The 24,520-nt window shown below is 38.9% G+C and overlaps 2 protein-coding genes across 2 annotated transcripts in view; one reads left to right on the top strand and one right to left on the bottom strand.

Annotated features, from left to right (window-relative positions):
• CERKL (CERK like autophagy regulator) overlaps positions 1–3,310 on the top strand; it is a 108,812-nt gene extending 105,502 nt beyond the window's left edge. Inside the window, exon 12 of the mRNA XM_036107916.2 lies at positions 3,128–3,310. Coding sequence (XP_035963809.2) covers positions 3,128–3,310 — 183 coding nt within the window. The remainder of the gene's footprint in view (positions 1–3,127) is intronic.
• ITGA4 (integrin subunit alpha 4) overlaps positions 3,105–24,520 on the bottom strand; it is a 78,632-nt gene continuing 57,216 nt past the window's right edge. The window contains exons 18-28 of the mRNA XM_078071061.1: positions 18,062–18,212; positions 16,435–16,530; positions 15,690–15,769; positions 15,248–15,337; positions 13,269–13,359; positions 10,834–10,941; positions 9,907–10,032; positions 9,159–9,278; positions 7,436–7,534; positions 6,939–7,058; positions 3,105–6,508 (exon numbers count right to left, since the gene is read on the bottom strand). Of these exons, the coding sequence (XP_077927187.1) occupies positions 6,410–6,508; positions 6,939–7,058; positions 7,436–7,534; positions 9,159–9,278; positions 9,907–10,032; positions 10,834–10,941; positions 13,269–13,359; positions 15,248–15,337; positions 15,690–15,769; positions 16,435–16,530; positions 18,062–18,212 (1,180 nt within the window). The 3' untranslated portion in view covers positions 3,105–6,409. The remainder of the gene's footprint in view (positions 6,509–6,938; positions 7,059–7,435; positions 7,535–9,158; positions 9,279–9,906; positions 10,033–10,833; positions 10,942–13,268; positions 13,360–15,247; positions 15,338–15,689; positions 15,770–16,434; positions 16,531–18,061; positions 18,213–24,520) is intronic.

The raw sequence follows: 24,520 nt of genomic DNA, 5'->3' as shown, positions 1-24,520 counted from the left end.
TGTTACTTATTTGCAAAACTATTAATCATGGAAAGAGAGATGCTGCAAGAGTTGACATCAAATCCTGCCTCATAAGAAGGCATTATTTTCTTAATATATTAATCTTTTTTCTTTCAGTTTGTGGTTCGTCCAAATTTTGAAAAGTATCTATCATATTAATATAGATTATTCCTTTCTGAGCTATCCATTGGTGGATACATACATTTGTGTGTGTGTGTGCGCATGTGCATGCAAAGAGAAAGTAGAAAATGTAGTGTTACATTGAAATGTGAAGTAAATTAAAGATAAAATTATATACTCAGCTGTTCTTCAGGATGAAAAGTAGTGAAATCTGAGATTTTTAGCCTTCTCGATGTTATGACAGCGGACTTTCTCTAAAGTTAAGCCCTTTAGATTCTCCTGCCATTTATTTACAGATCAGCCTACTTTCACTTAATTGAAATAGATTTGCAGACCTATATTTAAAAACACACCACTTTTATACAGTCATTATTCTATTCAGAACTAGAACGTGTGGTTGCGTTTTTGGAGACAGATAAAATTGTATTTCCCCTTAAGGGACTCGTTTTAAAGAGAAACAATAACTATTATAAGCCACATTCATTCTTTTGGCAGAGATTTTGACCCAGTTTTTAGGAAACTGATCCAGAAATCTGTGAATTTCTGAAATTGTGAGTCTTGAACTACATCAGTGTGCTTGAAAAAAAACAACAACAACCCTATAGTCTCACTACCTATAGGTATAGGGCTGTACCTGGATGTAGCTGGAGAGCGTAAACAGGAGGAGGAGGAGAGTAAAGCCAGCCAACCACTGGCCGCGGAATCTTGCTTACGTAGGTGGCATTGCAAGACTCACACTTTTACAGTTTTACACTTTCATAGGCAGTCCTCATGAAGTTTCAGTTCTCTTCTGCCTACTACATTATTTGATCAATGTTATTGAGCAACCAACTGAATGAAGTCTTTAGGAAATTGTATCATAAACATTAATAGTACCTCTTTCCCTAAATACAAAACTCAAAGTAGACAAAAGCAGACAAAATGCAGGTTGTGAGCTGAAGTAAAAACTTCACGTGTGTGTGTTTGAGGAAAGACGGTGATTGTTCAAGTAATATATACCTTTTCAGATGTTATTCATTTTGTTGGCAGTGTTAGTATTTTTCTTAATCTACAAACAGTGCATGTTCATTATTCTTTTTTCCTAAGTCAGAAAGTAGAAACAACAAAGCAATATAAAAAGCTCTCAAAATTATATATTCCAAGAGCTATTCAGGGTCATTACCTTGGTGTAAACTTCTTAATCTTTCCCTATTAAACATATGTGAGAACCTCAATGTGTATTAACCTGAAGGTACTCATCCTGAGAAGCTCTATATTTATTTTAGGGAGGTACCTATTGCACAGATTATTTATGGTAATTCTCTTTTGGGATTGCCTAAGGGGCAAATTTTAAGTAATTTTTTGTAGGATCCTTAAAGTCCCATCTAACAATGTGGCTTCATAGGTAATGAATTTGCTGGGATGCATGGAGCTTCATTTGGTGAAGGGTGCACATGAAAACTGAGGATTTAAGATAATAGACTTACTGGTGGTGGCCGTCACTTCTTGGCCTCTCTTGGCTTACAGCTGTATGCTGTAGGCTGGTTGTTTTTATCACATGGCATTCTCCTCTCTATTATAAGGACATCAGTCATGTTGGATTAGGGCTCAACCTAATGACCTCATCTTAGCTCAGTCACATCTGCAAAGACCCTCTTTCCAAATACGGTGACACTTCAGGTACTAAGAGTTAAGACTTCCAGGCATCATTATCGGGGATGCAAGTTAACCCAGAGTAGCCAGTTAGCAGTGATTCATTTAAAACACATTATTTTTACAAGTTCACACAGAATGAAGGATGTCCCCAAGGCTTTTGACCTGAGATGGGAAGTCGAATGCAGTGACTACTGAGCAGTTTCACAGAGAGCCTGCCTGCTTCCGCAGAGAGCTCCTTGGGACCCTCTAACTCTGTACCTCAGTTAGAATAGTGATGCCGCCCTATAAATCCAGTATAGTTCATTGTAGTCACCCAGTGCATTATATAGTATAAACTGTAAAATCTGTTGGACGTTGGTTTCTGCATATGTAAAATAAGGGTGTGGAGGGTACTAGTTTTCTGTCAACTTTTAAAATTCTATACCTCACTGAGGTTCATATGTGGAAGGGGAAAAAACCCATGTAGATAATAGGAATAAATCTCATGCCACGTAGATAACAGGAATAAATCTCATGCCATTTACCTAAAAAGTGAAATAAGTGAGTGGTTATTGTGCATTGCTACTAAAAAGGTATTTGGCTATCTTTTCTTATTTATGAGAATACATAATTTTTCCACTGAAGTTTCCTTAGACAAACAAAAATGGAAACTTGAAGATACCCTGCACCATTTAGAGTGGTCAGTAAGCAAACCATTGTCTTTTGACTTGCATCCATCTTTTTTTTTTTTAAAGATTTTATTTATTTGAAAGAGCGAGAGAGCACAAGCAGGGGGAGCAGGAGAAGGAGAGGGAGAAGCAGACTCCCTGCTGAGCAGGGAGCCTGATGTGGGGCTTGATCCTAGGACCCTGGGATCATGACCCGAGCCAAGGGCAGACGCTTAACCATGTGAGCCACCCAGACACCCCTTGACTTGCATCCATCTTTAAAGTGGGAATTTGGCGGACAAATACCTACAAAAATCACATTAGACTGACTTCCTCTTTCCACCTTCCTAAGCTTAGAGCTAGGGTCTTCCTAATTAAATTCTAAGTGTGAAACTTAGTGTGCTTTACATCACCTAAACTAGTTGACAAGTTAATAAGTTAGTGGATTATATAAATCTTCTGTGTCAACAGCCGGATATTAAAAAATCTTTAATTGGAAATGGTATGATATTGTATACAACCTCATACTATTGGTCATAAAACAAGTTGGCCAGCTGCTAGATCTCCCAAAGAAATCGGGGATCCCTGGCATACAGTTTCAATGCTATAAAAACGTCCTCATGGATGTTGATATTTACATGCAAGGGAGAGCACAGTGAACTTAATTTGCATGAGCAGTTAAGGATAAAGTGAGCATCATGATTATTTGCATTTGTTTTATTTAGTTCAGTTTTCCATTTGTTGAGACTTACACCGTTGGAGAAGTAAAAGTTCGTCCGAGGAATCTTAGTGGATACAATCCAGAGGACGACGACGACGGACGGCACGCAGCTGCTTCAGAAAACAGTTTCCCTTGGAACATAGATGGTGACTTAATGGAAGCCACATCAGAGGTTCACATTAAGTAAGTGTCATTATTTCACCACCTTTAATGTCCACCAGTAGACACAAAACTATTTTTTTAATAAGTCAGGGAAGCATTAAAAGATGTACAATTTTAATAAATAAAGTGTAACTTTACATTTACTCACCCATTGTTACATACAGCCAAAGCATTTTCCTATAGACTCATCACCAAATTTTCTGAGTCTCTATCTTGGCATTTCAAATTACCATTCTCCCTAAACTATACAGATAATGTCCACAACTGACGTTTTGTCATTTTAAAAGTGGATCCAGATCTTAACCTGGTGAAAGCCCTCTGAGTTGCAGATTGTTACACTGAAATCTCTAGTCTTCATCACTTGGTATTCAGCAGTGCGCTTCTCTGAACTCTTTCCAAAGCCTTCAGCTTACTTTACGCAGGAACAATGTTACATCCTATTTAATAGGGGCAACTGGCACAGGCAAGTTTAGGACCATGCAGACTCACTGTTGGTAAGCATTAGGACTCAGGGGGGAGAGGAAGGGTGCAGGAGCACCCCACTATAGGCACAGTGCCTGGATGTCACAGTAATTACTGGTGCTGGTTTATCAGGCCCCCCAGTTTATAAGATGGCAGCTCTGCCACGAATATAGGTTTGGAAGCTGTCGTTAGATTTGGATTAGGTCTTAGGTACTGTACTCAATAGTGTATGTGTGAAAACGATAGGTTGATGAAATAATTATACATCTTTTTTTACAGATTACACCCCAGACTTATCAATCTTTATGGAGGAAGCATGGAAGAAAGGAATGATTCCCAAGTAACATGTAATTGTTTATAAAAGAAATGTACAAACTAGAATTTTAATATGAAGGACTATGGTCATGCTTTAAACATATAGGGAAAAAACTTTTTTTAAAAGAAATGAAAATTGCTATTTTTGTCACTAAAAATTAGCTTCTAGAGCTTAAAACATGAAATATAATTTAAATTTTGGGTTTCAGAAAGTATTACTGGAACTGAAAGTAAACATTCATATACTTAATTCCCAAGTGAAATAATTGGAATGCTTTCACTTTTCAAGATTTGAGTCCATCAGTACTGATGTGAAAATTCCTAGAGCCTGGTACAGATGGACACCCGACATTACCTAAAGATGCCCTGATGAGATACTAATCCAGATTTCAAAATCATTCCAATACCTACATTATCTGCCAAAAAGATAAGCGTTTTAAATTGTTAGGGTACCAATTTTGGGACTATTCCCTGATTTTCTTTAAAGTCTTTTAAAATCCATAACATATTTTAAAGTATGAAAAATAGCTAACTAGTGAGGAGCTGTTTTCTTTGCTTCTGAAAGTCCTGGTATCCAGCAATCCTAGCACACTGGTTTTAGTGCACTCAGTAATGCCCCAAATGCTATCATTTCTGAGTAGAAAAGAGCCAGATTTAAATTTCCTCAGGGATCATCCTCCACCAATGATTCCAGAAAAATCTCCTGAAAGAATTACTTTGCTTTTTATGTAATGACAAAAGCAAATCTTTTGCTAATATAATACTTTGAAAGAATACCTTTTTAAGTTTAATTAATGACTGCATTCAGGAGGCTTCATGCTCACAGATTGGGCTTCACTCCTCGAATGCTTGCACGAAGCTCTGCCCCCCTTGTTCTCTGGCCACCAGCTACTACTGTGGGCTCGTGAACAGAGAACTTAACAGGAATTTAGGCAGCCTGAGAAAGACAGCTGTTGGCAGGGGCTTCATATAGATGGAAGTCTTTTACTATTTGATCACTTCCATAGTAAAGACAGATATAGGACAAATCAGATGAAATTATATTCTGCAGCTATCAGCATCCAGTTCACATGCATGAATAAATAGTAAAGATTATCACTAAAACCTAGATCATGGAAATTTTGATGTCACATTTATATTTACTGAATACAAGCTAAAATTTAAATTTCTAAATTGTTTCTCTAATTCTGTGCAGATGAGAATGCTTATACACCTGATAAAAACACATTTCATACATACATTTGAGGAGAAAGTAATATCTACACAAGTAGGTGCATTTGCTTAATTTGACAGTCACTATTTTACACAGTATCTAATTTATATGAAATACTGGCCTCTTAAGCACGGTCTGCGTAGAGTTTGGCTTTTTAAGAGTCATTAGTGAGGTACAGTTTTCATATTTTACATATATCAGTGTATTTATATTTGAAATATCAGCTAAAGTGCAACATTCACAATCTGTTTCAGAGTATAAATTAGAATTCTTAAGTACTTTTGTTTTTATAAGCAAAAAATTTCACTAAAAATGGATTTTAGAAATTTACTCCTGGGTACCCTTGATAAAAATGTGTTACAGGAGGACTAGTGGATTCATACCTATATAAACATTTTTTTAAGAACTTATGTATATATACAGAAGGGAAGAATCCATAGCTGCTTAACAATGATTATCCAGAAGTCATTAAGCTCAAACCAGTGTATAAGTTCAGTCTGAAATTTGCTCCTCAGGCCCATAATGCTCTTACATAGACTGCTGAATAAATCGTTGTTGATCAAAGCCCATCATAAAGGTATTACAAAGAAAGGTCTTTAAAGATAAAATCTGCTTTAAAACATTAGTGGTCTTCTTTTATTCATTAGAAAATTGAGGAACAGCTCTTCATTCTTTAAAAATATTTAGCAGGATTTTTCCAACAAGTCTCAAAGATCTATTAGAAATGAATCATTGCCTATTCAGTGGAGTTTATTTTACTGAAGTAAGCACACATGGCAAATAATTTCTTTTAAAGGAATGATATTTCAAGTCCAAGACTTCTCCAAATGAGTTGTTTACTTCCTCAATATGATTTAATTCAGAAGCACTTTCATTTCAAGGTATCTTCGAGGGATTACTTACCTTGAATAAATTGAATGCTTTAGTGTTTTTTTTTTCTATCAAGAGCAGAGAGATTACTTTCCTCTTGAAGAGTAATCATTGCTTGGGATTTTTCACTTGCATTGAGACCTAATATGTCACAAGGTCATGGTAAATGTAGTACATAGAAATCTGAGCAGAATTGGGGGTTTCTTGTAAACACTGTCTTAAATTTCTTTGGTTAACCTGAGTCTCTCAATTTGAAAGAAGTCTTTAATCACCATCATTGCTTTTGCTGTTAACGTAGCTCCAGCTGTCTCTTCTGTTTTCTTCTTGTAGGACAGATTTGTACTGTCTTTTAAAGAAGCCAGCCTGAAAATAGTATTGCATAATCACTAGTGTGTAGTTACAAACATATTACACTCATCAGACTCCTGAACAGTCACTATCCCATGTAGTCAATAAAATTTACATGGGAAATATTGTGTTAAAGAGCATTATTTTTGTTGGACTGCTCAGTGACACACTCTCTCCAAAATGGACATTAAAAATAATATGCAGTGTTTTCTAAGAGCTTTTTAAAAGAACATCTTTCAAAACTTGTGTCATGGCTGGAATACTGGTACCGAAGTTAGGAGAAATAGGAGATCAGTACTACATGTTCACTTGGGAATTTAAAAAGTTAACATTAAAAGTGCTGCAATAATTAAATCTAATAACTCAGGAGTCACAAAGGGGGCTTTGTGAAAATCAAGAACAGCATTACAGAGTGGTTTAACGTGGGTAATTATTAAAGACTTACCTTCCACATAACGTATGAAATCAATAAAAGTAAAATAAGTCCAAGTAGCAAGCTACTTGAAATAATCGCTATTGTGAAATGACGTTTGGGTCTTTGATGATGTAGTCCTTCAAGTAAAACCTACATAAAGTAACCAAAATAAAGAGTCACCAGTTTAAAAACTTGCTTCTATTCCCTTTGAACCCCCCGACCCCAACCCATGATTCCCACAGTATTTTGAACAACCCCCTCCCCTTCTCTTGCTGGTTCTAAGAAACATTGGTAACCATTTAGCAGAATCAGCTTGCTCCATGTTTCTTCATCCAGATAATCCCTACCAAGTTCACTTCCTGAAAAAGCCGTCTGCATCCTTCCCTCCCACCAGTTGTAGAAAATGCCCAATCTCGGTAAAGTATTTCCAGCCCTCCATGATCTAGTCAATCTATTTTCCTGACTAAACGCTCCAGCAATAGTTTTTCCCTACAATCCTAAGGTTTCAGGTAAAATGGTAATCTTACGTGTGCAACATTCTCATCCTTGTTTAGTTCAATAACTTTTGGATTAGGCTCTGGAGAAGCTGTTGCTCTTATTTCAAACTTGAGGGCTGAAGTCTCATCCTGTTTAAAAAAAGAAAGATCACTGTAGCCTGACTCATAGTTTTATTTTGTGAAGACATATTAATTTCTCATGATCCTTACCTACTAGCTGAGGCTTTTACAATTGATCTTCCCCAATTTATTTCATCCTTTATAAAGTTAATTGCAATGCAATGCTTCCTTTGTTTCCAAAGGCACGGTCATAGTATTAATTTTCCTGGCATCATTTTGTTGAAATCCTTTTATTAAACATGAATAGTTTAGGCACCTGGGTGGCTCAGTCGGTTAAGTGTCTGCCTTTGGCTCAGGTCATGATCCCAGGGTCAATTTCCCTATCGGGGAGGGGGAGGGTCCTTGCACAGCGGGAAGCCCGCTTCTCCCTCTGCCCCCGACTCCTGTGCATGTGCTCTCTCTCCTCACAAAAATAAAATCTTAAAAAAAAAAAATGACTAGTTTGTAGATAACTAGATATTTGTAATATTTAAGTATTTAAATATTTGATAGTTAGCAGTTTTTTCCCTAGATATTGAATCTTTTTCCCAAATAAGACTTTCTTCACCTGATAAATATTTCTTCAAATTTATTTTATCTAGGCTTTTTTTTTTTTTTCTAAACAGTGTTGTCATCTTGCTGCTCTGATAAAATACATATAGTTTAATACCATAATGGAAAAATCTGGTACAATGCCAATAGTGCCCATTGTTGAGAAACCTGGACTTCAAGTGTATGAGGAGGCAAATTGCAAAAGTTTAAATAACTTGTTGATGGTCTCATGATTTCGTTTTAGCACAACTGGAACTACAGCAAACATCTCTTACTTCTGTATCTGGTGGATCTTTTTTTTTTTTTCCCCCTTGACCACTGTGTAGCAATTTTAAACATTCTTCTTTAAACAAAATAAAACTACCATTTTCTTTGGCTTACTATATACCATGCACTAAGTGCTTTTTACAAAATGTATCTCATATAATCTGTAACACCCCTGCAAAAGACATTATCCATATTTATCAGGTAAACTGAAGAACAGAACTCGAGATAAAACCAATTTTATCTTTTTTAAAGACTCATTTTAGAGAGAGAATGTGAGTAGGGGGAGGGGCAGAGGGAGAGAGAGTCAGTCAGTCATTAAGCATCTGCCTTGGGCTCAGGTCATGATCCCAGGGTGCTGGGATCGAGCCCCGCATCAGGCTCCCTGCTCCGCGGGAAGCCTGCTTCTCCCTCTCCCACTCCCCCTGCTTGTGTTCCCTCTCTCGCTGTGCCTTTCTCTGTCAAATAAATAAAATCTTTAAAAAATAATAATAATAGTTTAGAAAAAAACCTTAAGGTTATATAAAATAGGTAGCCAATTTCTGTGATTTAATCAAAGTTTATAAGCAATTGGACATGCTTTCTAAAATAAACCTTAATTATTCCATAGTCTATTTTACAGTCTTAATTATCTGTTTAATTACTAAAGCCATATCATTTAGACAGTGTATTCAGCTGAAGCGATACATGCAAACAGTTGTAGAGTTCCACTCCAAATTTTACTATTCCTACTTAATTACTTAAATGCCTCCTCACATTCCATTCTACCTAAATAAGATGATTGTAGATAAGTTCATAAAAATCTACAAACTCAAAGTTGTCATTTTATTTTACTTACCATTTCCGAAAGGTATGGCCGGCCTTCCAACTGAATGTGAACACTGGCTTCTTTTCCACTTTCCATTTTCCCAAAATGGCAGAAAAAATTTAAACAATATGGATCAGCTTTTATGCAGAACTTGGAAAAAAAATACGAAAGAGCTACGTTAAAACATTTTTTTAAAGGTGGCTAAAATATTTTACGTGGAATTAAACATCTCCCATGGGTGGCATTTAAAAAATTATTTTGCTTTAAACAAAACATGAATGTCTGTTTTATAAATTACAACAAAAAAGTATTTGAGCTGAAGCATGTGTTCTGAGAATTAAAACAAAGACTCCTAATCAGGGCCGTGTTACGTTACATGTTCTATGTTGCTTTGTAAAACTTGGATCATTTGAAGGTAGCATCACTTCCTCAGGGTTTTTGTTTTTTTCATAAACTCACTAAAATGAAAGGAGTGAAAGTTAATCTCATGTCACAAAGTCTGCTCAGCTGAATACTCTATCTTGGCCTCCTAAAGGGTCTAGAACAATGTCTGGCTGGCACAAAATAGGCATTGGTTAGATAAATAATGAAATTGGATATATATATATATAGCCCTGGGTCTCTCTCTCCAAGTATGTGTGTTCCTCATGTGCAAGAGTATTACCTTGTTTCTTTCCTATACTCAAATGACAGCTCAAACCCACTGGTTCTTGGTTTTAAGTGCTTCGGTTCTGTATGCTGGAAAGCAAAATCTACAACCTGAAAAATGGAAACTTACCAGTAGCTTCTTATCAGTCTTGGACAAGAATTTGAAAATGTCTTTCAGGATCTCCATTGGACCTTTCTCCTGCTCTAATGCACACTTTCTTTGATAATTTTTAAAATGGCATTCTCCAGCAGTAGTCTATATAGATAGAAAGTGAGAGAAATCTTATCCATACTGGAGAGAACTGCAAAAACTATATGATCTTGAAAGTTCCAGTTGCTTACCTTTTCTAAAATATATCAAGTATTTCTGAAATTGTGAAAATATCTTTGGGACAGACTTATTTGGGAAAGATTAAGTCTCCATGGCAAAAACTCAGAAACCCAGCAGCATTTTAACAAGTTTGGATATAGGTGCTAAAGTGAGCCCTACCTTACAGAAAATAAGGCAATGTGAAAAATGGACACTTGAACATTAGCATGAAATTCAACATTTCTTTGGCTTTAGACACAAAACAAAATGATAACTTGTTATAACAGCATGTCCTGCCATCTAAGTCTGGAATTCAGGTAAGATATTTTAAAATTAGATCTCAAACCCAATGAGCAGATTTATTTGTTGACTGCTTGTCTTGAAAATGGGAAGGTACAAAACAATCCCGATGTAATCATCAATATAAGGGTGTCAATTCTGTTAAAAAAAAAAAAAAAGGCTGAAATACTGATTTTTCAACAGAGGCCTCAAGATTTATAGAGAATTTCACCAATTACGTCTACAGGGCCATTTTCACAAGGAAAATGCACTGAAGATGGAAGGAGCAGAGTTCTGTTAGCGATCGTATAAATGATGAGGTCCCTGTAACCCTACAGTTCTAATGCATAATAGTCAAAGTGTACTCAGTAAGTGCGTGGTGAATTCATAGCTGAGAGTGTGACTCAAGTTAACAGATTTATCTATTTAGCAACATAACTTAGAATAAAGGAAGGAACACATTTTTACCTGGACATCCAAAATGTTGAACAGCTGATCGGTTTGGGGGGCAAAAGAATTTGGTACCATTATTTCCACACTAACATTTGGAGCCATGCTATGGCCAGTGTTGATAACCTGAGAAGGAAGAAAAAAATTTTTTAACAACTTAAACATATTTTTCATAAATGTAAGGACAGGTATCAGCGAGCTTTTGGGTGAACCCAGATGTTTCATGTAACATTTATAGTGGTGGGGGGTTTGGAGTTGGTGACTGCATGGCAAAGGGACATCAAAGATCCACAGTCAGAACTTTAAAGTTTGCTAATAATTTGTTCATTATTCCTAGCCCTCTCCTTTTGATATTGCTTAGGCCAAATGGTCCAGGCTGTTGGTTATTGGAGAAACAGTCTAAAGAAAAAGACAACATACATTTGTATGGCACATTATGTATCTAAAAACCCTTGATCAAGTGATCCTCACAACTATCCCATGAGGCGAGCTGACATTTTATTCTCCAGCTCAGGAAAAGGCTCAGAAGTGTGAACGATGTGCCTGGGACGGCTACAAAGTGACAAGAAGCTCAGGTATTCTACCTCCAAACCTCAGGTTTCACAAAATCACTCTGCTGAGAGGATAATCCTCATCGCAGTAAGTGAATAAGAATATATTTCAGTTCAGGGTAATGATGATGCTGATGCACTCAGAAAATCAGAAAGGGGTAGAGAAAATACAACAGCCTTTTCATAATAATGCAGAGGTAGATGCTACTTCATTATGGATAAATTTGGGGATTGCAGCTCTCTGAGGAAGGAAATCCGGCCAAAATTATTGTCTCCTGAGAGCTTAACTATGAAACCCATTGAGTGAGTCAGAAAAGAGATGTGCTACAGTATCTGAATGAAATAGCATGACTCCTACATTTGCAATAATCTTTAGGAAGCACATGACATGGAAGAAAGAATGTGTCCCTGGCGTGTGGAGATGGCTAGGCCGTGGGGTGCAGGGCAGTCGCAGAAGGTGGTCTCAGCAATGACAACCCCGCACTGCCCAGACCTTTAGACAGGGTCTTCCTCATGCCAGCCAATGATCGGTCTCACCTCAAATATCCTTCATCCTTGTTCGCCTAATGACCTTGAGACCTCTAAGAACCTCCTCAAATTTGCACAGACTCACCGAGCCTACAGACTGAAGGTACCTCCAGTGCCATTCGCTCCATTGTAACTTAAGTGAAAAATACTTAACCACGCATTTTGTAAGTTAAAAAATAGGCCTTCTAGAGTCTGTGCTCTGATAAACTAAAACAGAAACTGAGCTGAGCTCTCACTGGGCTCTGATAGGGGCATTTCTAGGGACTTCAAAGCAGAGGGCTATATTTTTTCAACACTAATGGACACTAATATAACAAAAACTCGGGTATACACAGACTCCGCAGAATTCCAAGGTCATTCTACAGATCTGGAGCAGGGTCCAGGAATTTGCATTTGAATAAGTACCTCAAGTGATTCTGACCTACATTTTAGTTTAATTTTTTAAAAAATATTTGTTTTAGAGAAGGAGCACGAGCTGGAGGGGGAGAGAGAGAGAAAATCTTAAGCAGATTCCACACCAAGCACGGAGCCTGACATGGGGCTTGACCTCACAACCATATCACAAGATTCAGACGCTTAACTGACTGCACCACCCACGAGCCCCGCTGACCTACATTTTCAAAAGCATTGCCTTACGAAAAAATACCATAATGTACCTAAATCCAGACTCATGCACATTCTGTGGATTGTTACATAGCTCTAAGAATGTTCGGTGTAGTGCTTTTGATTCAAAAAAATATTGTTGTGGACATTATCTCCAATTATCATATCCATGATGCCTCAAAAGTTTCAGTTTAACAGTAAAATTTTTTTTTTAAATTTACCTTTATATTAATGTGTTTGGATGATGATACTTTTTTTTTTTTTTTAAACAATTTAATAAATGACATTACTTGTAACAGGTCATATACCTATGACCTAAACGGCTGACCAAACAGACCTTAAGTGGGGATGCAGGAGGTAAGAGCTACCTTTACTAGGTAATGTTAGTGCTTGTATAAAAGCTTGAACCAAGAAGAGAAGTCACTGATTTGCACCCAACGATGCTTTCCCTTGGCCTATCCTGATCTCCGTATGCACCTCCAGCAGATTCAATTCCTCCCGTAACTTTGCCTGTTTCAGGAGTTACCTCTGTTCCTGGGCTTACTCCTTCCCATGGTATTTGTAAGGAGTCATGGGCTTTGGTAACAGGGCAAAGGCAAGGGGGGAAACCAGGAGCAAGGACCCAGGAGGAGAGAGGATAGAGTAACCGTGCTGTCACCAGCCATGGAGAGCCCCTAAGCCGCGGGGCATCACAGCCTATGATGTCCTCTGGAGCAAGGCAGCAGGAACAAGCTTTCAGTTCCCTACAAATATCACAACAACTCTTCTTACATGGAAAGTGAAGTTCATTTTCTCTGCCATGCACGTCTCAGGCTCATTTTCTTCCTTTGGTCCATACACAAATGAAGTTGGGCTGACAAACCTGAAAGAAATTCAAATTTAATTGGTCTTACTTGATGAGCTATGATAAACAGTCTTTCTCTATAGTCTGGATTATTGCATCTCTCTTAAAAATGCTATTTAAGACTATATTCCAGACTATAGAGGCCTCTAAGAACCAATGAATATTTTTGGTTTCTTGGTAAGATACGAATTTTAGTGAAATGTAAGAAAATCAGAAAGCCATGTGCTCTGACTTGGGTGTTAATGTCTCTTCCCACGAATATCCTTTGTTTGTCTTCCCAGCACTGCCTGGTTCAGTCCACTGGCCATTCCTTCTCTCTCAGCTCTCAAATGATTCATATAAATTTGACAAATATGAGAGAAATTCTTAACTTTATCCCTATAGCTCCAATATCTTCCTATAAGTCAATCTATTTTACCTATTTTTGAATTATGTCTTTATGATCCAATTCCTGCTGGCTATTTGTAATGAACCCCAAGGCTGGGGGACAATTCAAACATCAGTAAGTACGGTAACCTTTCTGCTTAGGAATACACGGTTGTCACTCTTTTGCCTGTGATTAGACATAGAGGTCAGTAGTGAATTCTAAGAAGTATTTTTCTGGGGAATCCCAACTCCACCAGTTGCTCTTATTTGGCAGCTAATGTGAAGTAACACAAATTAGAGACTGGCTACACAGAAATATCGAAATGCTGAAGATTTAGGCAGTTTTATACTCGCAGAACATTCCTTGCCCAAAATACTGTGTGGAGGACATTCATCATAAGAAAATCAAGAAAAGGAGGTGAGATGAGGCTTCAAAACCAGGAAACATGGTGTCAGCTTTTCTCTGCTCCCCACTGATGCACTAGGTTCTCTCCTCCGGAATGGCTTCCTCGCTCTTCTGCTTATTTCATCTCAGAAACGTGATACTCAATTTCTTTCAGTTGCAGACACCATTTTTATATAATTATATGCCATCTCTGCAAGTGGTTAAAAATGATTGGGGATGGTTTATATTTAGAGCAACAAGAAAAGCTCATCAGTCTATTTGTTCGGTATCTCCTATCTTCTGTTCCTTTAAAAATAGGGTTTTAGGGACGCCTGGGTGGATCAGCTGGTTAAGCATCTGCCTTCGGCTCAGGTCATGATCCTGGGGTCCTGGGATCAAGCCCAGAGTTGTTGGGCTCCCTGCTCAGGGGGGAGCCCACTTCTTACCTCTCCCGCTTTCTCTTTCTCTCAAATAAATAAAATTTTTTTAAAAAAAATATGGTTTTAAACAAAGACTAATAGCCTGAATCATTTCCAGTAAAATCACTAAATGTTTTCTTAATACTCCTTAAATCTTTCTCCACATGTTTCCATCTTGAATCTGAGGAGGGTCCACACAATCACTAACATTGTGGGGAACCAGTGAATGCTGGCTCTGGGGCCGTGGGTGTGTGGTCAGGGGACACCTTGCAGCTTGGCTCTCTCATATCTCCATCGATTTGCCACACAGGTAGATGTGGGTTCTGGAGAATGGTGAGTGGACCAAGCTTACACTTCTTGGAACTTCACACTGGCTGCAGCCACCAAGCATGACCATACCAACTGCACACTGCCCTCCCCCACCCCCGGGGCCCCTGGCCTGCACAGCATACAACTGACAGGCTGGACATGACCTGCTAGAGGCTTCTGGGGCTTTTCCAGGAAGAAAGCCCCAACTGGGTACTAGCTTGAAGAGGCCTCAGTAGTGATTACAGAGTGCATGAAGCTAATGAAGAGCTAAGCAAGAGAATGCAACACCAGGTCTTTATTAAGGGACAGAAACAGCACAGGATCTTTACTTAAAAAATTTTTAAATATCTTTTTGACCAATAATGTAAGAAGCAACAGAATTTAAAATCGGCTCTCAACTTTACAGGAGGCACCCGAATTTACTTACCCATGAACAGTTAGCATGACTTCATACTTGAGAGGTATTGCTAAAGTCACTTTGTTACGCTTCAGGTCGTCCATTTCTCCTTCATTTGCACTACAGAAGCAAATAGAAGACACCCTGTTAGAATCCCCCAAACATAAAAATCACCTTCAGAGAGGACTAATCACATATCATGTATACCGCATACATCTGGAGGCTTGGGGAGTGGGGGGAAAAATAGACGTGGTAAGAAATGTTTATGACAGGGTTGGCAGAAATTTGCTCTCATTATTTAGTGTTATTTGCTCCAAAGATGGTTAGAAATGTTTTTGTTTCTTAGATCACACAAGAGACGTTTTCTCCTGCAGACAGTGGAACACAGCTTCATGGTTCCCCTAAGTCCCCCCACCCTAAAGTCAGGGGTCCACTTCCTTTAGCATCATTATTTTTTCACAATGTAATATACCAGGTGGCATGCACTGTGATGCTGAGATCCTCTTCTGCTCTGCTGAGTGAGCTCACATCCAGGAGAAAGCTGATATCTATCTGTAAAACACAGAGAGGGAAACACCCATTTAAAAAAAAATCCAAAAATAGTATTTTTTATCGTCTGAAATTTTCTGAATGTTGATGTTCTGTGGAATGCAGATTGGAGACTCTGTTTTGGAAGCACGGCTACCCCTCACTCAGGCAGTGAGCTTCAGGAAGCTGTTGGGGTTGTGGCAAATTTAAAGCACCAGCTTCCACAAGTGACATTCAGAGACAAAGCCTCCTTCTAAATGTAAAGACAGGCAGGTCCAGACTGACAAAATTAGAGATGCTTTAACAACTTGAGTGAGGACTCTTGCCAGTAACACCTTTTTGTATAGCAGAGGTAACATGCCTGGCAGATAGGATCTCCTGGGGTGGAGAGGGGTAGGGGGGGTGTCGGGGAAGGGTGAGACAGGGGAGTAGAATTCTGATCGACACATTCACATGCCCATCTTGACACAAACATGTGCCCCTATTTTTTTTTTCACAGTGAACATTGCCAAGAATATAAACACAATCTCAAAGATCTAAGCCCAGTTGGTTTGAGTTTTATTTCGTCACTTAGCTACTTACCCTAAGCAAATAAATAATTATATACTTGTTCACAGCATAAACAGAAAAAATAGAAAATATTTTATGTTCATGTTCATAAGCAAAAACTATACATGCTAAATGCTTACCCTTGATAGGTGATCTACATATATATAACCAACACTGCAGTCAAGTTTGACTAAGCCAGAGCTGTCTGTTACTTCACAGCTTATTTGTTTCTCTTCCTAAAAGGAAAAACGAAACAACCACTTTAGGTAAGAAGGCAAGGAGAAGTTTGTAACATATGCTTAAGAATAATAGTCTTTGAAAAGAAAATCATTCCTCAAGAATTTGCTTTCCTGGAAAACTATTTTCTGTTTGCTTTTGGGATAAATAGAAATATAAATAAAATTTGTAAATGTGAATGTGCGTGCACGCACACAGAGGTATATTTTAATACTCCTGTAAATTCTCCAAAGAATACACAGAAAAATTCCTGGGCTTGTAGCTTTCATTCATGTTTGTATTCCCTGTTTAATTCAAGGTCCAGTTTCTTGAAAAATCATGAAGCAAGTATTTCATGAAGGCCCTATTTCATTGACCCTCTTCTGTCTGGGATGTGAGAATGTGATAAAGGTATAGAATTATAATAACTGTCATCACAATAGGATATATATAGATAGTCAAATATTCAGGGAAATATACATCTTGATGTATCTATATACTGTACATGTATACATATAAATACACACTGCATATACTATAGATGGATATGTGCTATAGATGTGTGGGTATATATATATATATATACTATAAATGTACTATATATTATATAGACAGATATTTTTTGAGTTTTCCCTCATACTATTGCAAATAGGCTCCCAGGGCTCTAGAGAAAAGGGTCAAAGACCTCTCTAAATGCCCTTGGTTTGAAGAGATGGTCTCTGGATAAGAGAGGTGTAAATTTGCTAAGGGAAAAGATAGGCATCAAAGGAGAAAGTGACTGAGGCTTTTCTCTTTGAAATCGACCTTATTAATGCCTTGCTGATAGATTTAACTGTTCTCGACTGAGGCACGGTGCTCTAGGTGCTTCAAACTCTTGCCGGAAAAGAGAAATTGCCTGTGCTCTGGTTGACACCAAGACTTCAGAATTTGTGGAGGACTGCTGGTTGTACGGTATTTGTTGGAAGTTCTTTGGGAACAAGACTGGGTATGTGAATGTAAAATGCAGAGCAGTAACTCCAGGCGCCCAGCTTGAAGGACCAATATTGCTTGTTCAGGGAGCCCGGCCAACAAGAGTGGCACCGTGGCACCAGATGAGCAGGTCATCAATGAGAAAAGCAGCGGCACCCAAGCTGGAAGAGGGAAGCAAGCTTTTTTGATCTCAGATACCAAGGAACTTATCATTTTGATCAGGAGAAAGAAGGAAGTCTCAAAATCAATGGAAGCTCTAGTGATAAGTCTGCATACACCGCAAATATTTAGGCCTCACGTCCATGAAATGGATTATATACCATTTACATTTTTTTTTTTTTAAAATATTTATATACTTGAGAGAGAGAGCACAAGTCGGGGTAGGGGGCGGGCAGAAAGGCAGAGGGAGAAGCAGACTCCCCACTGAGCAGGGAGCCCGGACATGGGGCTTGATACCAGGACTCTGGAATCATGACCTGAGCCGAAAGCAGAAGCTTAACTGCCTGAGCCACCCAGGTGCCCATACCATTTACATTTTAAAAAAATGAAATATAGTATCATGCTATGGTTTTTGATACTTACCAGATCTAAAATCTTAATGAAGTAAAGGCCGGAGGGGAGTTTAATGTGCAGAGCTGTTTCATATGCATCATCTCCAGCATTAAATAGGGACACATTCAACATTACTGTCTTCATACTCCCAACAGCAAGATAGGTCTTATTTTCATGTGGCCTAAAAATTAAGTAATATTTAATGTTACTTAGTAACAAGTAATGTTTGGGAAATAAAAATCCCATCTCCTCATTTATCCTGATCATAAAATACTAATTTGGAAAAACACCACGGGGGAAATGAGCCCATACAAGTAGATACCCATTCATGTTAGAAAGAACTCAATTTTTCATGTTTCAGATAAATTCAGTCAGCTATTACCCAGGAAGTTTATTTTTAATTAGTCATAATTAAGTTAATCTCCTTTCTGTTTCACTTCTATAGCTTTAACATGTTTTCCTCACTGTTTCACAATATTTTTCTAAAAGCAAAGCTTTCTTTTCTTTACCTCTTGAAATACCTTGAACTAGCTGCTGCCCAAAACAAAGGGGAAAATGGGGGGAACTGGGGAAAAAAGGAGACTCCAGAGACAAACACCAGCCAAACAGAGGATGTTCTGGGGGAATGAGCACAGTCCGGGCAAGGACGGCTCTGCCCAGCAAGTGGATGCCCCTACAGTCGGTTGCACTACATCATTTCTTATGGCAGGCTGGTCTGCTCGACCAATCACTAGACCAAATTAAAACCAGAACCGCAGCCATGCTTCACCATCCCATGCCCTGGAAAGAGAAGACAGCTGCAAATCCAGACCTATGAGAAAGCAAGTTCCAGTTCGGGCTCTGGCCCCAGGCCTTCAAGTTGGGAGGAGGTGGTTCAGCGTTTGGAAGCCTCAGCCGCCATCCGCAGTAGTAATAATCACTATGCTGAAAATTTGGCTCATGCACATTCCATGAAATCTCAGAACAACATGTTTATATATACAGAAGTTGAGGTGTAAAGAACTTCTTCAAAGTACCACAGCCGGAATGTTCTAAAGTCTCCAAGTAAATGCTTGCACAGCCCGTTCTCTTTACCAAGGAGAGCATTAGAAGAGCCCAAAGGAAACTTTTACACCATGATTCTATCCAAGAATTTAAAATTTAGAAAAATTGGTTCAACCAATGAAGGATGTGACCCAAAGCAAAGCGTCAGCTGAGGGTAATCCTAGCAGTAAGAAAGGTAACCTTTCACCCAGTACTTGAGAATGTTTCCTCACGTTTACATTGTAGCATTTGAATCAACATCTGTATAGAAGATTCGTATGTAAATAAACTATTTATGGAAGTGCTAAACAGAGAGTCCACATTTAGTGGTTATTTGTGAATTGATTTAAAACAAAGGGTGTTTGAGAACAGGGTTAAAGAACAGGTTTCAAAATTTATGCTTGTAACCATTATTTGAAGACACATGAATGACTATAACTGAAAGCTCCTATATAATCATCACGTTCATTATTCCCTGATACAAAGGTAGTTTAAAAGATCCCCACTTTGTAGAGCTTGTAAAGGACAGATGTAGAGACAAATGTAAACAACTATTATAAATCCACAGGAAAGAGCTGTGAATGAGGGGCTCTGGGAAACCGAGGCAGGGAACCACTTTGCCTGAAGGTAGAAAAGGCATGTTGCTTCTTGCTTTTCTACCATTCTGATTATTTAGGTTTATCTAATTTTCAGATTATTTAATTTTTTTTTAATATAAAGGAAGTTCACAACTTACCATGGATTATACCCTTAATTGATTTCTCAAGCCCTCCTTTTCCAATCCAATTTTCACACTGCCAGAGAGGATCACTTTCCAGAAAGCAAACCTGACAATGTCCTGTGCCTGCTTACTGTGCTTTAGCACCGTCAAGACAGGATGCTAACGTACTAGCACGACACACGAGGCCACGCTTTCCACTGCACAACTCATTCCTTTCTTCAGCCAAACTTACCTGCAAACAGGTATCCAAACACCTGTGTTCTGTATCTTACTTCAAGCTCTCTCTCTGCCTTTAACATCTTCCCTCCTCGTGTCTCTGGTTGATTTGTTCTTTTCAAGACTCAGCTAAGTGGTAATAGTTGTGAGAAGTTCTTCCAGTTGATACTCATTTCTAACCCTTATACCTCAGCACTGCATTCCCCCTAACTGAAGTAGCTTCTTCCTCTCCTTCTCCCAGCACACTGGGCACCCCTTTGAGGTAGTGTTTTCACACTGTCTGGTTTTTCTCATCACTAGAATAAGTTCTGGAGAGAAGATGCTAGATCATGATTATCACTGATTTCTCAGAGCCTATAAACACAGTGTTCAAAAAATATATGTGGTATATAACTGTATCAAACATTAAAAAGCGTCAGGTAACACTAAAGAAAAACATCAGAAAAACTGGAGAAATTACTGGATAAATGATTGTAAAAAAAAAAAGTTCATTAACTCATCATTATAAGTTTTACCAAATGATAGCCATGTTTATCTATTCCGTGACAGTATACAAATTCCAAATATTTTGTTAAATAAACATCTACTACTACTACTACTACTACTACTACTACTACATTCATATGATTTGTACCCCATCACACAACCTAATATTTTAGTGGCAATACAGCTACTGAATTGACCAATAAATTAATGGCAATATCAATACTGGAAAGAGTATACAGATTTTTAAAAAATTTTTATTTATTTATTTGACAGAGAGAGACACAGCGAGAGGGGGAACACAAGCAGGGGGAGTGGGAGAGGGAGAAGCAGGCTTCCCACCAAGCAGAGAGCCCGATGCGGGGCTCAATCCCAGGATCCTGGAACCATGACCCGAGCCGAAGGCAGATGCTCAATGACTGAGCCACCCAGGCACCCCAAGAGTATAAAGATTTGAAAGAGAGGGAGAGCATGTGCACGACCAGGGAGAGGGGCAGAGGAAGAGAGAGAAAGAGAAGCAGACTCCCCACAGAGCAGAGCCCAATGTGGGGCTCCACTAGAGGCTCAATTCCAGGACCCTGATATCATGACCTGAGCTGAAGTCAGATGCTTAACCGACTGAGCCACCCAGGTGCCCCTGGAAAGAGTATAGTTTCTGAGGAGTAATTATTTTCATGACCTTCAGAATATGCAAACAAATTAGAGACCCTTCTCCCCACTCTTCTACTTCTAATGGTAGAGATCTAAGAAGCTGCACAGTTCACTTATACCTAAAAATTCTGCCCCTCTTATCCTGATTTTTTTTCCATTTTACACTTATTGATCAAGATAGCACATATAGAAAAACACACATATCCTAAAATTCACAGCTCAGTGAATTCTTACAAACTGAATACACTAATGAAAGCACCTGGATCAAGAAAATGTATTACCAGCACGAGAGAGAAATGCCCTTGTGCTCCTCCCTTCCAGTTACTGTCCCCACCCATCACCTTCCTTTCAGGGCTCGATCCCAGGACCCTGGGATCATGACCAGAGCTGAAGGCAGCCGCTTAATGACTGAGCCACTCAGGCGCCCCTGGTATCCTATTTCTTATAAGTGGAATCACCAAGTATTTAACTTTTACGTATCAGGCTTTCTGTACTTAAAATTTTGCTTAGAACATTAATCTCTACAGATGCGCAGGGTTGTAAATGGCTTATCCTCAATGGTGTTATGCATCAGTCTGTAAACATACCACATTTTCTTTATCCATTCAATGATCATTGGGAATTTTGGCAATTCTAGTTGGGAGCTATTACAGTCTTTTGGTGGACATATAAATGTATTTCTGTTGGGTTAGTCTTTGTGTCTGTCTAGGAGCAGACCCCTACAGTTTGTGAACCCAGGATCAACTCCTGAACATCTCTAACTCTGGCTAATGTTGGCACCCAGCTTAAATTATACCAACAAATTATATTTAAATAATATACTATAAGGCACTATAGTATACAAAAAAATAAAAATGTACAACAGAACGGTCATGTAAAAAGCAAGTGTACCTACAGTAGGGTCCCAAAGACTGCTGTAAGAGAGGTTTACTGGGCACAGCCATGCTCACTCACTGCGGCCACTTCTGCACTATGATGGCCAAGGTGAGTAGCTGAGACAGACCTCTGTCCCACAAAGCCTAAAATATTTACTAACTCTCCCTTCTTGGAAAAAGTTTGCTGGCTTTGCCGTGGAACCATCTGAGAAGTATAATTAGTTTCAATAAGCGCACAACAGGACATCATTATCTTTAAAATCTGATCATTCTGACAATGATAGAGGCTTTGTTATTTCGGGTGGCATCAGATGCAGCATCAGAGAAGACGATCTTCCCCCCCCCCCGCCGCCCCCCCCCCCCCCCCGCAGACCTCAGAGTTCCTGGGTTGGTACTGGAGACATCGAGGAGGAAGGAACGAAGAACATGTGGGTGCATAGCAGCATCTCTAGCTTCTGATCCCTGGGTGTGGGACATTGGATCTTTTCTGGAAGGATGTATAATAACTAACAGACCAGTAATCCTATGCCACAGCTATCCTTTTAGGGTGGAGGAACCGGGCTCAGTGACAGCACAGTCTTTCTCCCACCATTTCAGGGAACACCTGTGATTTCCTCATGCCCATGTCGCAAACCTTTGTGTTCCCTAAGTACGCATCTGCTTGGCCGCACAAGTAAATGTGTGAGAACACGGTGGTCCTGCACTCCCCCCACTGCTCCACAATCATGTTACAACTGAAGGAACCTAAGAGGTTCTAAAAGTAAACTTCAGCTTGACATTAAAGTTTAATTAAGACTTGTGGAAGAGCTGCCTAGAAATAGACATTTATAAAATATTCTGGCTGGTAACCAAAGCATTAGTCACTGAGCACCTTTGGGAAAGAAGTTGGCACTTAGACAAGCAACAGAAGGTGACACACTGCATAAACAGCTAGGTTCCAAGACAACAGCAAATTAAGGAGAAACACAGTGCTCACATTTCAGCAGCCAGGCTCCCGGTTTATTTTCCATTTTTAAGTTATTTTGCCACATTACCATAATTACGATTCTACTTTTTTAAATATATGTCTTACTGTATCTGGCTTCATTAACAGGGTGCCGCCAGAAAGATACCCACCAGCTTTTTATGTGATTTCAGAAGAAAGGACCAGGTGCACATCTGGAAGTGCGACAAGGCTGAACCCAAGCTTTCCCCGGGAATCGTGGTTCATTCTTCATTAAAACATGCATAATGCACTCTTGAAATTTACAAAGCAGCCCAGAATCCACATAATTTAAGCAAATCAGGGTACTGTGTACATACAGAATCATAACTTAATAAGTGAAAGAGGAAGAATAGAAAAATGATGGATTTCGGCAGCAGGCTCTATGGTTTCCCTAAGTGAACAATATTGTTTTATTTTGCAAGAAATTCTCCTCGTGTCTTAGGATAATGAATGCGGTTTGCCTTGATAAGATGAATTAGGGCTTCATAGCTAACATGTTTTTAATCAAGATGCTAGAACAAAATATAATGCAAACAGAGATGTACCTGTGTCGAGGCCCGGTAGTCATTTATTTGACAAAAAACTAGCCTGCAGCAAGTGGCCTTCAGGCCCATGTGAAATCGTGCCCTTTTTGCTACTGACTTCAGGGAAGAAGAAAATACTGGAAAATTCTCATCAACTAGAATATGTCCGTTAATTGACATTTCAGGAGATCGCATTTGAATAAAGGTAGACTCCTTGAGGTCCCAAGGAGTAGAGCAGGAGAACATAGAGTGGATGATACAATTAGTAATTAGCATGTTTTAATGTATAAAGGATATAATTCAACTTTCAAGACTCTGAGATCAGTGAGGCATATATTGCTACCATCTCCAATCTAAAAATGGATAATTTTGATAGACTTGCTTTTTGGGGGACAAACAGCATAGTGGCAGATATTGCCCATTGCGCACTGTCTACCCAAGAGTAACTTCCCTTCTTAGCTGCTAGAAGAACCCCAGATTATTCAGCAGAAGGCAGTACTCCCGTGCTATTGCAGATGAGAAGCCCTCATTCAGTTTCAGGGAATGACTTATGATTGATCTATGATAATTCAGGGATGAGCACATGACAAGGTCCTGTAAATCAGAGTAAGAGGTCTGCCAAGGTGCTTCCCTTCCCAGAAGGCAGCCTCAAGTGGACACAGAATTTTGCTCTTGCCCCTTTTCTTTTGTTGGCAACCTTGATGCTGCTGCAGTCTTTGGGGGACCAGGAGGGAAAAGCCAAGAAAACTGGAAAGATAACCATGCATGTCCAGATTTTGGTAGCTGACCATTAAGCCTGTAGCCACCTCCTGCTTATTATGCGAAAACAGTTAAGTGCCTTTATTATTTAAGTCATGATTCATCAAGTATTGTTACCTGCACTTTAAAGCAGTCCTAACATAATGAACGCACTTGCTCAGGAAAAGCCTTCATCATTTACCCGGGACGCATGACTGCGGTAAAGAAGGGAAGCAGTGTCATCCAGATCAGTCATCTATATGAAAGACTTGA

This window comes from Halichoerus grypus, chromosome 4 (assembly GCF_964656455.1).
Source record: "Halichoerus grypus chromosome 4, mHalGry1.hap1.1, whole genome shotgun sequence".
Classification (NCBI taxonomy): domain Eukaryota; kingdom Metazoa; phylum Chordata; class Mammalia; order Carnivora; family Phocidae; genus Halichoerus; species Halichoerus grypus.
Note: the sequence above shows the minus strand (reverse complement) of the source record. Positions and strands in the feature narration are given on the sequence as shown.